This window comes from Oncorhynchus nerka, linkage group LG16 (assembly GCF_034236695.1).
Source record: "Oncorhynchus nerka isolate Pitt River linkage group LG16, Oner_Uvic_2.0, whole genome shotgun sequence".
In the NCBI taxonomy this organism is placed as follows: domain Eukaryota; kingdom Metazoa; phylum Chordata; class Actinopteri; order Salmoniformes; family Salmonidae; genus Oncorhynchus; species Oncorhynchus nerka.
Window position 1 is genome coordinate 25,063,583 of NC_088411.1, and position 12,517 is coordinate 25,076,099.

The 12,517-nt window shown below is 43.7% G+C and overlaps 1 protein-coding gene across 2 annotated transcripts in view; it reads right to left on the reverse strand.

Annotated features, from left to right (window-relative positions):
* Window positions 1–12,517, reverse strand: part of wnk4a (WNK lysine deficient protein kinase 4a) — a 70,027-nt gene that overhangs the window by 30,486 nt on the left and 27,024 nt on the right. For both annotated transcript variants that reach the window (XM_065002534.1, XM_029685216.2), the window contains exons 3-4: window positions 721–893; window positions 194–414 (exon numbers count right to left, since the gene is read on the reverse strand). In XM_065002534.1, coding sequence (XP_064858606.1) covers window positions 194–414; window positions 721–893 — 394 coding nt within the window. The remainder of the gene's footprint in view (window positions 1–193; window positions 415–720; window positions 894–12,517) is intronic.

Sequence of the window (12,517 nt, forward strand, 5' to 3'; positions counted from 1 at the left end):
TAATAATGAGCATCTAGAAAGGGCATTCAACGTCAATGGTCATAATCTAGAAACAACTAAAACTTTAAATGAATCCCTAAAACTTGATGACCCCAGTTGGGTGAACCCCATAGCGACAACACCTGACCTTAAACACTCCCCAACATAGAATTACATATAGAACTAAATACAATTCTAGACTCTCTGTGCTCACCAATGACACTTTTTGCGAAGGAGGCTCTTTTGAGTGTGGCCAGGCCCAGATCTCCAATCTTGACGGAGCCGGTGGGGCCGGTGATGAAGATGTTGTCACACTTGAGGTCCCTGTGGATGATGGGAGGGGTGCGGGTGTGGAGGAAGTGGAGCCCCTTCAGGATCTGACGGCTCCAGCGCTGCAGTAGCTTCAGCTTCATCTCCTTAAACCTCTTCAGGTACCTGCAGGTAAACACAGGATATTAGGATGCATCACCTAAAGAGGCTCATATACTAACTGTTATCCTTCCTTACCTACAGTACAGGCCAGACCAGAGAGGACTATCAGGAACCCATCTTTAAGTCTACATGGAAAACTATTTTGATCAATCCTTGTTTTCTATGAAATTTCTATGATCATGATAAAAGATAGAAAATATTAAATTTGTGAGGAAGAAATTGTAGAGGAAACAGGGCAAAACAGGCACAACAGTCACCTCTACTACAACGAGTATTGAGGCCAGGTCGGGGCGGAAAGGGCAAGCTCACGTTTTGAGGGTGCCGGAGGTCATGAGCTCAGTGACCAAAAGGATGCACTTGAGGCCCTTGGAGTTGTCCTTCCAGGAGTCGTAGAAGCGGACAATGTTTGGGTGCTGCAGACCCTTCAGCATCTCCACCTCCTCGCTGAACCTCTGCCGCTCCACCTTGGTCAGCTTACGCGTCTGCACGGAACACAACATAGATATATTCTAGTGGCAGAGCATACTGCAGGGAACACACACAACACACTCCATCCATCCATCAGGCCTGGCTTTGTGACTATAGTTTATTATCAAGACTCAATACAGAATTTATAAGCTTATCAAGCTGTGTGTCCTAGAGCTGGAGGAAGAGAAAAACAGAACCACTGACATGTTTACCTCCGTTGGTCATTCATCTTGCTGAACCAGATTCCAGTGTTACATAATGATATTTTTCCATAGAAACTTGAACTGTGACTTCTACACATTTTAAGAGGTTTCCAAAAGCTGTGAGAAATTGAACCGAACACAGTGTAATCACAGTGGGTAGGTGGGTGAATAAAGCCATTTTTGTGCAGAGTGGAGTGCACTGTTAAAATAGAAAGACTAAAAACTCTGAAACCATGAAAAGTAGTTCACCTAAGCTGAGATCTGGTGTTTCTGGAGGGCGTTTGAATGTAAACCCAATGTAAGTGTTATGATACACTGAATAGATTTCAAAACAGAATGGAAGTACTCTGAAACACCCAAAGTGGCTCTTCATTCTGAATAATTGTGTTTTTAAGAGAGCGTTCTGAAAACACTTGTTGATGTTTCAGTGCATGTAAAAGGCAGCAACAAAACACAAAAGTAATGTTTTAGAAGACTGTGTCTCTCATATAATCAAATGGTTTTAAATTGCAAATTGTTTATAGCATAAATATTGATTGATTATAAATAATTATTTAATTTTCAGTAAATATTCTTAAGAAGACACGGAATTGAATAATTTTCTTAGAGCAGACTTTGGCAGTAATAATAGGCTACAGCTGCCAGGAAACTTTGTGAGATTATAAATAATGTTACAATCAAAATGTTTATGTAGGTTATAGCAGAGGTAGCATGAGTTATAAAGTGGGCCTTCATCACTGGTATTCATGTGAGAAGGTGGATGTGAACCTTTTAGTCATTTAGCAGATGCTCTCATCCAGAGGAATTAGGGTTAAGTGCATTGCTCAAGGTTACATGTTTCACCTAGTCAGCTCTGGGATTCAAACCAGCAACCTGTCTGTTACTGCCCCAACACTCTTAACCACTAGGCTACCTGACACATTTTTTCTGTGTTTTGTTCAGACAGATTAGAAACAGGAGGAGACAGAGACAGAGAAGGAGTTAAAGTTGGACAGGCAAAAGCAGGAATTGAACCCCTGACTGTTGGGACAGAAAAATGCCAAAATTATTTGGAATTTTACCCATTCAACCATACACCATGTGAGGATCTTAACATATCAGAAGACAAATGTTTATATGATTAAAGGCCAAATGTGAACTTCAAACATTGTGCTGACGTACTGTTCAGAATCCACTGAGTCTGGGGCATGGAGGTGGAGAGATGGGATTCGTGGCAGGTGTGCCCTCTAGCAAACTGAATGGTCAAGTATAAAAACAGGCAAGTACTTCACAAACTCAGAGAGGTGAGAGCACACCAAATGCTCAGATGAACTAGTCAACAAAAATCCAAGAAAGTATGCGTCAATGAATACGTGAGTATACAATGTTATCACATTGAAGAAGGAAACCAAAAATGAATCCACTCAATAAGAACATTTGTTTTGTGTAGCATTTTGGCTGCTAATGCTAATAGTCCAAGTAAAGCAGTCATTTTGATCCATTGATCAGCTTTCTTGATGCCTCATGAAGTTAATTGACACGTCATTGTTTGCACCTTTCGTGCACTTGTGTTTTATGTAAATGAAGGCCTGCTTTTTAGTTAATACTGCTGGCTTGTTTGCCTACTAGATTTACGAGTTGTATCTGCTCTGATGTATACCCTACATGCTACACTACGTAGCCACTGCCATTTTAGCCTGCTCTAGCTTTGGCCTACCACAACACATGTTATTGCATTCCACTTTTGACATTAATATTGTCATCATGTTGCTAGATTTGCATTGCTTAATCACTTATTCTATCCACTGGCTGGCTGATCCTAACTAAAGCCAATGAATACTAATGCCAACTGAACTGTCAATCATCATCTAGCTCAACTCTATTGTGATTCAATTCATCTGAACAACCTTCCATACCATTCAACATCATCTGAATATAAAGACTCAGGTCAGAAACATTAGCATAAAGGACGAACGGTGGATCGCATTAATCCTTTCACTGTTGTATTCAGCGCATGTGACAAATGCAATTTGATTTGATTGAGCCCTTAGCTGACGTTTTGCACAAGTTTTGTATGTGTGCTACTGCTAACATTAGCAGTCATTGCCTGAAATATTGTTTTTATGTATGTGAAATATAATGGCATATCAGTTGAATTTGAGGAATAACATGAGAAAAACCTTACAGATCTATGAACTGTCTTACTTTATCAACATAAACATCTGGAAGACCTGTTCATGTTTTGTCATTTGATAATTAGCAAATAAAAGATACAACTTTTGATTCTTCAATCATGTCTCAAATACTTTTTTTTACGCATTAATTATTATCCTGGACCAACTTTTGTGTGCTTTGTTAGAGCATAAACTTTGACCTTTTGGAATTACCAATGAGGAGTTCACCAGTACATGATATAAGAGCAGGGAATATACATTCAGGGGAGGGACTCCTATTTACAGTATTTGGAAACTGCAGAAAAATGGAACTAATTCTGCACTAGACAGGATTCAAAACACAATCCTAGTTTTGGGAGCTTTAGGGAGAGGAAACAATACCAAAAGAGGGACCTAATTCTGCACTATACGGGACTCTAAACACCATAGGGTTTTCAACCTTTTCCAGGTCTTATGTGGTGTTACACCACGTCATATTTCAGAACACCTCAGGATGAATGTTTCAGTACATCTTAAATCTGTTCTAATACCCTGACAACCACGTGTTTCAATACTCCAGCAAAGTTAAGGTTTTGTCTCCTTTAAGGTGGTGGCAGCTCAGTTGCCACTAGTTTTAGTGTTACAAAGCACTTCATTTTAAAAGTGTATGAATGGTTTGATTGAGTCTCTAGTGTAGTGCTGCCAGGAGGCTGCAGTGGGTGGATAGCTGTTTGGAAAACACCAGAGAGACCTCTAGACTTCTACAACCATGAATCCTGCATTGAGGCTGTTCTGGGAAAAAGTGAGGGTATGTTTATGTTTACAATTGACTGACCACGACTCCTTCCTCCCCTTTAGAGAAGGGGGCTGCCACTCATGTTACCAGGCCCTGTCTGCCTCCCAAATCGCACCGTATTCCCTTTTATAATGCACTACTTTTGACCACGGCACAAGGCCCTGGTCAAAAGTAGTGCACTATATAAGGAATAGGGTGCCATTTGGGATGCACACCCTATCAACACTGGGAGCACACTATCTCAGAGAGGGAGGCATGCAAGGGGATCCCCAAAAAAGCTGTTCCCATTCCCACACCAACCGACGTCCATCAATTGCCAAACACTAATTCAATTGGAAGATTGATTCCTACATGGTGCCTCTGTTTTCAACACAGACCACTTAGGACTTTGACCAATGATTTTGTATGTATTTATGTGGAGAATTGGTGTGACAGGAGTATGAGGCGACTACAGGTGATACATTCTAGGACTCGTATGTTAGGATTACAGTAATTGATGGGAGACAGCTTCAGTGTCCTTGATGGTCAATTCTGAGTAAACTATGACAGCATTAAATAATGATCCCACTGATCTGATTGGGTGTTTCCCCTGCCTTTGTTTTTATACCGATGAGACCCACTGCATGGTACAGACTGTCATTGAGTTGCAGCTGCAGAAGTCTGTGTACATGCACCTCCATTTGTGTGCTATCCTATCATCTCTTCCCTCTGCTCAAACCTTCTCCAACCTATCTCCTGATTCTGCCTCCTCAACCCTCCTCTCCTCCCTTTCTGCATCCCTTGATTCTCTATGTCCCCTATCCTCCAGGCCGGCTCGGTCCTCCCCTCCTGCTCCCTGGCTCGACGACTCATTGCGAGCTCACAGAACAGGGCTCCGGGCAGCCGAGCGGAAATGGAGGAAAACTCGCCTCCCTGCGGACCTGGCATCCTTTCACTCCCTCCTCTCTACATTTTCCTCTTCTGTCTCTGCTGCTAAAGCCACTTTCTACCACTCTAAAGTCCAAGCATCTGCCTCTAACCCTAGGAAGCTCTTTGCCACCTTCTCCTCCCTCCTGAATTCTCCCCCCTCCCCTCTCTGCAGATGACTTCGTCAACCATTTTGAAAAGAAGGTCGACGACATCCGATCCTCGTTGCTAAGTCAAACGACACCGCTGGTTCTGCTCACACTGCCCTACCCTGTGCTCTGACCTCTTTCTCCCCTCTCTCTCCAGATGAAATCTCGCGTCTTGTGACGGCCGGCCGCCCAACAACCTGCCCGCTTGACCCTATTCCCTCCTCTCTTCTCCAGACCATTTCCGGAGAACTTCTCCCTTACCTCACCTCGCTCATCAACTCATCCCTGACCGCTGGCTACGTCCCTTCTGTCTTCAAGAGAGCGAGAGTTGCACCCCTTCTGAAAAAACCTACACTCGATCCCTCCGATGTCAACAACTACAGACCAGTATCCCTTCTTTCTTTTCTCTCCAAAACTCTTGAACGTGCCGTCCTTGGCCAGCTCTCCCGCTATCTCTCTCAGAATGACCTTCTTGATCCAAATCAGTCAGGTTTCAAGACTAGTCATTCAACTGAGACTGCTCTTCTCTGTATCACGGAGGCCCTCCGCACTGCTAAAGCTAACTCTCTCTCCTCTGCTCTCATCCTTCTAGACCTATCGGCTGCCTTCGATACTGTGAACCATCAGATCCTCCTCTCCACCCTCTCCGAGTTGGGCATCTCCGGCGCGGCCCACGCTTGGATTGCGTCCTACCTGACAGGTCGCTCCTACCAGGTGGCGTGGCGAGAATCTGTCTCCTCACCACGCGCTCTCACCACTGGCATCCCCCAGGGTTCTGTTCTAGGCCCTCTCCTATTCTCGCTATACACCAAGTCACTTGGCTCTGTCATAACCTCACATGGTCTCTCCTATCATTGCTATGCAGACGACACACAATTAATCTTCTCCTTTCCCCCTTCTGATGACCAGGTGGCGAATCGCATCTCTGCATGTCTGGCAGACATATCAGTGTGGATGACGGATCACCACCTCAAGCTGAACCTCGGCAAGACGGAGCTGCTCTTCCTCCCGGGGAAGGACTGCCCGTTCCATGATCTCGCCATCACGGTTGACAACTCCATTGTGTCCTCCTCCCAGAGCGCTAAGAAGCTTGGCGTGATCCTGGACAACACCCTGTCGTTCTCAACTAACATCAAGGCGGTGGCCCGTTCTTGTAGGTTCATGCTCTACAACATCCGCAGAGTACGACCCTGCCTCACACAGGAAGCAGCGCAGGTCCTAATCCAGGCACTTGTCATCTCCCGTCTGGATTACTGCAACTCGCTGTTGGCTGGGCTCCCTGCCTGTGCCATTAAACCCCTACAACTCATCCAGAACGCCGCAGCCCGTCTGGTGTTCAACCTTCCCAAGTTCTCTCCACGTCACCCCGCTCCTCCGCTCTCTCCACTGGCTTCCAGTTGAAGCTCGCATCCGCTACAAGACCATGGTGCTTGCCTACGGAGCTGTGAGGGGAACGGCACCTCAGTACCTCCAGGCTCTGATCAGGCCCTACACCCAAACAAGGGCACTGCGTTCTTCCACCTCTGGCCTGCTCGCCTCCCTGCCACTGAGGAAGTACAGTTCCCGCGCAGCCCAGTCAAAACTGTTCGCTGCTCTGGCCCCCCAATGGTGGAACAAACTCCCTCACGACGCCAGGACAGCGGAGTCAATCACCACCTTCCGGAGACACCTGAAACCCCACCTCTTTCAGGAATACCTAGGATAGGATAAAGTAATCCTTCTCACCCCCCTTGAAAGATTTAGATGCACTATTGTAAAGTGGCTGTTCCACTGGATGTCTTAAGGTGAACGCACCAATTTGTAAGTCGCTCTGGATAAGAGCGTCTGCTAAATGACTTAAATGTAATTGTAAAATGTGTGTGCATACATGTGTGTCTCTATGTTAGGACACGTGTGTTTAATCCGAACCCCAGAGTAGAGGACCATGTGTATCTCCTGTTGATTGACAACCTGACTGGCCTGTTTATCTTGAAGATCCCTCTACAGAACAGCCCACTGTAGTGTGCATGTGCATTTATCCTCATGGCTAACAGACTGTCCACTTGGAAGCCTTGGCAGCTCCTTAAACCCCATTCACTATACCACATGGCAAACACAACACATTAAAATACATAATACAGAGAATACATTTATGCAACTTCAGACGCTTTCCTGGAAGAGCCAATTACTTATTCAGGTCTTCCTAAACTAAAGCCTGCAAGAGCCTGACAAAATGTGCTGCTTGCTTCCAAAGGCGTCCTGTAACGTGTGTCTGATTACGGACTGATTATGTTTACTCATTCAAAAGCTGTATCCAATGAACACCGATTGAATTTGGGATAATTTTTTTTCAACAAATGTGTTATAAATTAAATGTATTCATGTTATTACTACTCACATAGAAAAAAATGTTAGGAATAATAAGGAATACCAGAATATGAGTAAGTAAAAGTGAAAACATCAATTGTGCTGATTTTCTGCTATCATTTTCTGCTATCACGGGATAGGTTTGTTGTGTGATGGACTAATTTCACAGTGATGTAATGATACATTTTAAGCATAAACACGTGTATACAAACTACAGATAATTATGTACGATGAGTTGATGTGCCTTGTATGAAAGTAAGACCTTTTATGTTGTCAAATCCACTTAAACATGATGGGTCATCACATGCTTTCCAGATTCAGTAAATAGCACATCTTTAACATGGTTGGATTTAACACTGATACAATACAAGTGACAGACTAGCCACTTAACTTGGTCTGAACGTAAAGAGAAACCAACAGTAAGCTGTGCTATGTTGTCTTAGTAGTGAGAAACCTTGGCTGGTCTGGAACACTATAGTATAGTTGGGCCTCTGCTATTTCCTAGAGAGAGATGACAGCACTGACAGAGAATGCCACTTGGGTGGATATCATACAAGGTCTTATCTTGTTTTTCCACTGCTGTTCACTGCTGTATGAACTCAATGACAAAACACAGACAAACACCTCATAGATGTTGCACCTTAAGATATGCATCACAACCAAATACATCATGTTGTGCCATATTTATATGGCCTATGGCAATGCATTAAATTGTAACATTGATCTAATCGAGTGTTTTTTTTTACTTTAGTTTATTTGGTAAATATTTTCTTACAGTTTTCTTGAACTGCACTGTTGGTTTAAGGGCTTGTGAGTAAGCATTTCATGCTAAGGTGTACACGTTGTATTCGGCACAGCTGACAAAGTTTGATTTGATCTGGTTTATTTCCTTTCCTGAATAGAGTAAGTCTACACATCTCCCAAATGTATTGTTGCACTGCAGGGGTGTAAAATATGAATTGTGGTCGCTAAATGTCTCCTCTCTCTTTCTTTGGCTAGAGAATATTAGAGAAGAGGCGAAGCTAGAGGGTCCACTCCCGTCACAATCTGTCCATGTGGGAATAGAGCGTTATTCAATGCATTTCTATTGGATTTTTGGAATGCATAAGCAGAACGCCTGCCTTTCCGCTTTGCGACAATGACTCCCTTTGTTATTGCGGAGACAAGACCATCTCATCATTAAATACAGTGTCTCTGAGAATCTGTATTCATAGCCACTGAGAGGAGAGAGGAGAGGGAGGTGTGTGTATGTTGATTTGGGGTCTGGATGGATGGATGGATGGATGGATGGATGGATGGAAGGAAGGAAGGAAGAGCTGCAGGAACTATTAAGGCCCTGTGCCAACTCCCTCCACAGTTACATAAGCAGTGTTGATGGTTGGACCGTTGGTATTAACAACTTCCTGGCTTTCAGCAGCACCCCTATTATGCAAACTGGGAGACGGATGGACAGCAAGTGTCAGCCAACCCAGCACTAAAGGAGGCGTAGACTCTATGGCTTTACTTCAAAGGACAGGAAAGAAAGATCACGTAACACTGTCCTCATATAACATCCAAAATCCAAAACAAAGATATTGTAACAGCACTGCTGTGATTTCCATGCTGTGTGTGTGAGTGCAGTATATGGAAGATGAGTTTGCATCAAGGGAGAGAGAAGAAGAGAGATGAGTGAGAGAGAGAGCGAGAGGAAGACGAAGAGGGAGAGCAAAAGCGAAACATCACAGCATGTTTGGTCTAGAATGAATGCAGTACCAGTGCTGTGGCTAACTTAAGAGGTTATCTTCTTTACGTGTCTTTCACCCATTACTACAATATGTTTCGGTCATACATATTCCCCAGAGGCTCCTTTTTTCCCTTGATTTAACTAGGCAAGTCAGTTAAGACATTCTTATTTACAAGGACGGCCTAGGAACAGTGGGTTAACAACCTTGTTCAGGGGCAGAACAACAGATTTTTACCTTGTCAGCTCAGGGATTCAATCTAGCAACCTTTTGGTTACTGGCCCAACACTAGGCTACCTGCCGCCCCATACAGATAGAGATTTCATACACAACGTTGACAGCATCAGAAATAACAAAGTACCCTAACCATCAGGGGTTAAATGGCCTCTGTTCTGACTAGCACCCATCTTGAACGTTGGGTGACATCTGACATGTCAAGCTGGGGATTGAGGCTAAAGGGAGAGGAGAAGTTGGTTGACACGAGCTCACATGCCTTTGATATCCCTGGTCAGGAAACACACCGAGAGACGGACCGCGCAGTGTGAGGAACTGAGGTACCAGTGTACACTTTCCAAGAAAAACTTGACTTGCTCTCTGAATGTAGCGGGGGAGAGAGGGGAGGTCAGGTGGTTAGGGAGGTTAGCCATTAATCTAATAAGAAATCCGGATTCAGCCCGCCCTCTCTCTCACCGGGCTAGCACTCTGAAAACTGCTGCTTTAGTGGCACCTAAAGCAATTAACTACACAAGCAAAAGACCAATGGACTCAGATTCAAGATTTCTGTCTTTATGTGCATCCCAAATGACACCCTATTCCCTATTAAAGTAGTACACTAAATAGGGAAAAGGGTGCCAGAAGGGAACTATTTAGGCTACCGTTGGCCTGGACATTTGGCCTTTTTTGGAGGTTTTACAATAGTGTTTTATGACACAATTTATTCAGTTCCAAGGACAGTCAGTGTGTGAAAGGAAAAACTGCACTTGTGCCTGACTGACTGTCCTTGGAACTGAATAAATTGTGTCATAAAACACTATTGTCTTTTAGAGCCATCCATTCATTCTTCAAGACAAAGCCAGCAACTCATATTCCCTCTGTAGGTCACAACTTTTGACCAAGGCCTCAGTCAAAAGTAGTGCACTATATAGGGAATAGGGTGTCATTTGGATGCAAAAATACATATCTTAATTTGATCATCCTGTTGAATAAGAACTTATTTATTTGTGGGGCAAGAGTTGCTAAGATGTTTGTGCTGTAAGCCTCATGTAAGTCATGCTTCAAATAAATAGTGAGCAGTAAGTACACGAGTTAGTCATGTCTATCCTGGAACAAGTCAGGATTTCTCAGAGATGTGGAAACCATTTACCATCTAGTGTGGGATCCCTCAAGTCTACTGTCTCTATATCCTCCTGGGTATGTTCTGAGTGGGGCTGATGCTGAGCTAATGATCACTCTGACCTGTGAGGTAACTGGGTCAGCATCCAAAATGGAACCCTATTCCCTATATAATGTACTACTTTTGACCAGGGCCCGCTGCATAGGGCTCTGGTCAAATGTAGCGCACTAAATAGGGAATAGGGTGCCATTTGGGACACAACCTTTGTCTGACCTTAGGGTTACTATCTCTGATAGTAAAGGGAGAGGACGTTCTGCATACCATCTAGTCTGATAATGCTAAGAGGGGAGGAAGCTTGTAAAGACCCAAAGGTAATTAATCTGGGTTTTATTGCCCAAAAAGACAGCAGGTTTCTATTACTGCTTGCTGAGTGAACATTCTCTAATTCTGTCACGTCTGCTCCCGCTCTTCCCTCCCTGGCGCATCACGCACTCCTTCCATCTATTACGCACACCGGCCTTCCCTCGTCACGCGCATCAGCAATATTGGACTCACCTGGACTCACTCACCTGTTTATTACCCCCCTATATTTGTCAGTTCCCTGCTCTGTTCCCCGCTGCTGTATTGATTGTCGTCTGTCTTTGTTTTCTTGTATGCTGACGCTGTTCCTGTCTCGTTCCATGTCCATATTAAATGTTTGACTTCCCGTACCTGCTTCGCCTCCCCAGCATCATCCATGTGACCAATGCTCTATTCATTTTGACCCTGCTTGACCCTGAATGAAATAGATCATACAGCAAAAATGTTAACATTGTTGCAACTACCTTGTTTTTACAGGGTCAGACCAGGGTAGATACAAGTGTTGTGTATAAATGTAATGCCATCCAAGAGGAAATGACCAGAGAGAACAAACACTTTGTCCGGAACTGCCTTCCCATGAAACATAGACAGACAGATGATAGATAGATAGATAACAAGTACAGCCTGCAGAGGTTACTCTTATTAAACAGACTGCAGTGCTGCAGCTATGTAACCTGATGAAAACAGTCTTTGTCCCTTGACCAGAGCCCTAAAGTAGTGCACTTTAAATAGGGAATAGGGTACCATTTGGGGGACACACTGAGGGTGGAATGGAGTAGGTTGGTTATGCTTCATAGCAGCCTAAAGGCATTATAAATCACCCAATGACTCTTCTATCTGCTCCTGGACATGAAAAAACACAATGATAGACTTCAATATGATGATATAATCCTATCGAACAGATGAGAGAACAAATGACGGGCTTTATGCATACTTGCATATTACCCTCTGTTGTTACTGAGAACACATTTTATTTTACAATAACAACCTGGAATTCACAGCCTTGTCTCCAGCCACATCATTCCCTCTACAGTACTTCGCACAAACTTATGAAATCTGAAGGAGCTAATGCATACTTGGCAAACACAGGAAGAACATTTTAGCAAATACAATTATTTTCCATCCTAAAAAATACTGTGAATGTGTACCACTGATTGTTAGAAGCCTATTTCCACTGGCTTGAGAGACCGAATTTCACGAGGCTAATGTGTCATAAATTCAATAAATAGGTTACGTATTATGTGAGGTTTCTTACACCTCTGGAGCTAGGTAAGCAACACAGGTTTTGCTGTTCAGTGTATTGGAGCAGAAAACTTAACAGGCTGTCAAGTTCCTTCAAGGTTATGTCTTACACCAGTCGTAAAGGAACTGGGAGGAACACAGAGCTCTTAAACTGGGCTTAAAGGAGTCTCTTGCATTGCACTGGCCAGGTAACAGTGGGCCGTTTCAAATGGCACCCTATTCCCTATACAGGGCACTTCTTTTGACCAGAACCCCATAGGCTCTAATCAAAAGTAATGCACTATGTAGGGAATGGGGTGCCATTTGGGATGCAGACTAAGTCTTCTACATGACACTGAGCCATTACTTCCAAAAGTAGTGAGTACATGTTGTTTTGCCTGGTATAATGAATCCATTCTCTGTTCATATATAATGTGAGCAAAGTATATCCCAGTGATTACAGAGGGCTGA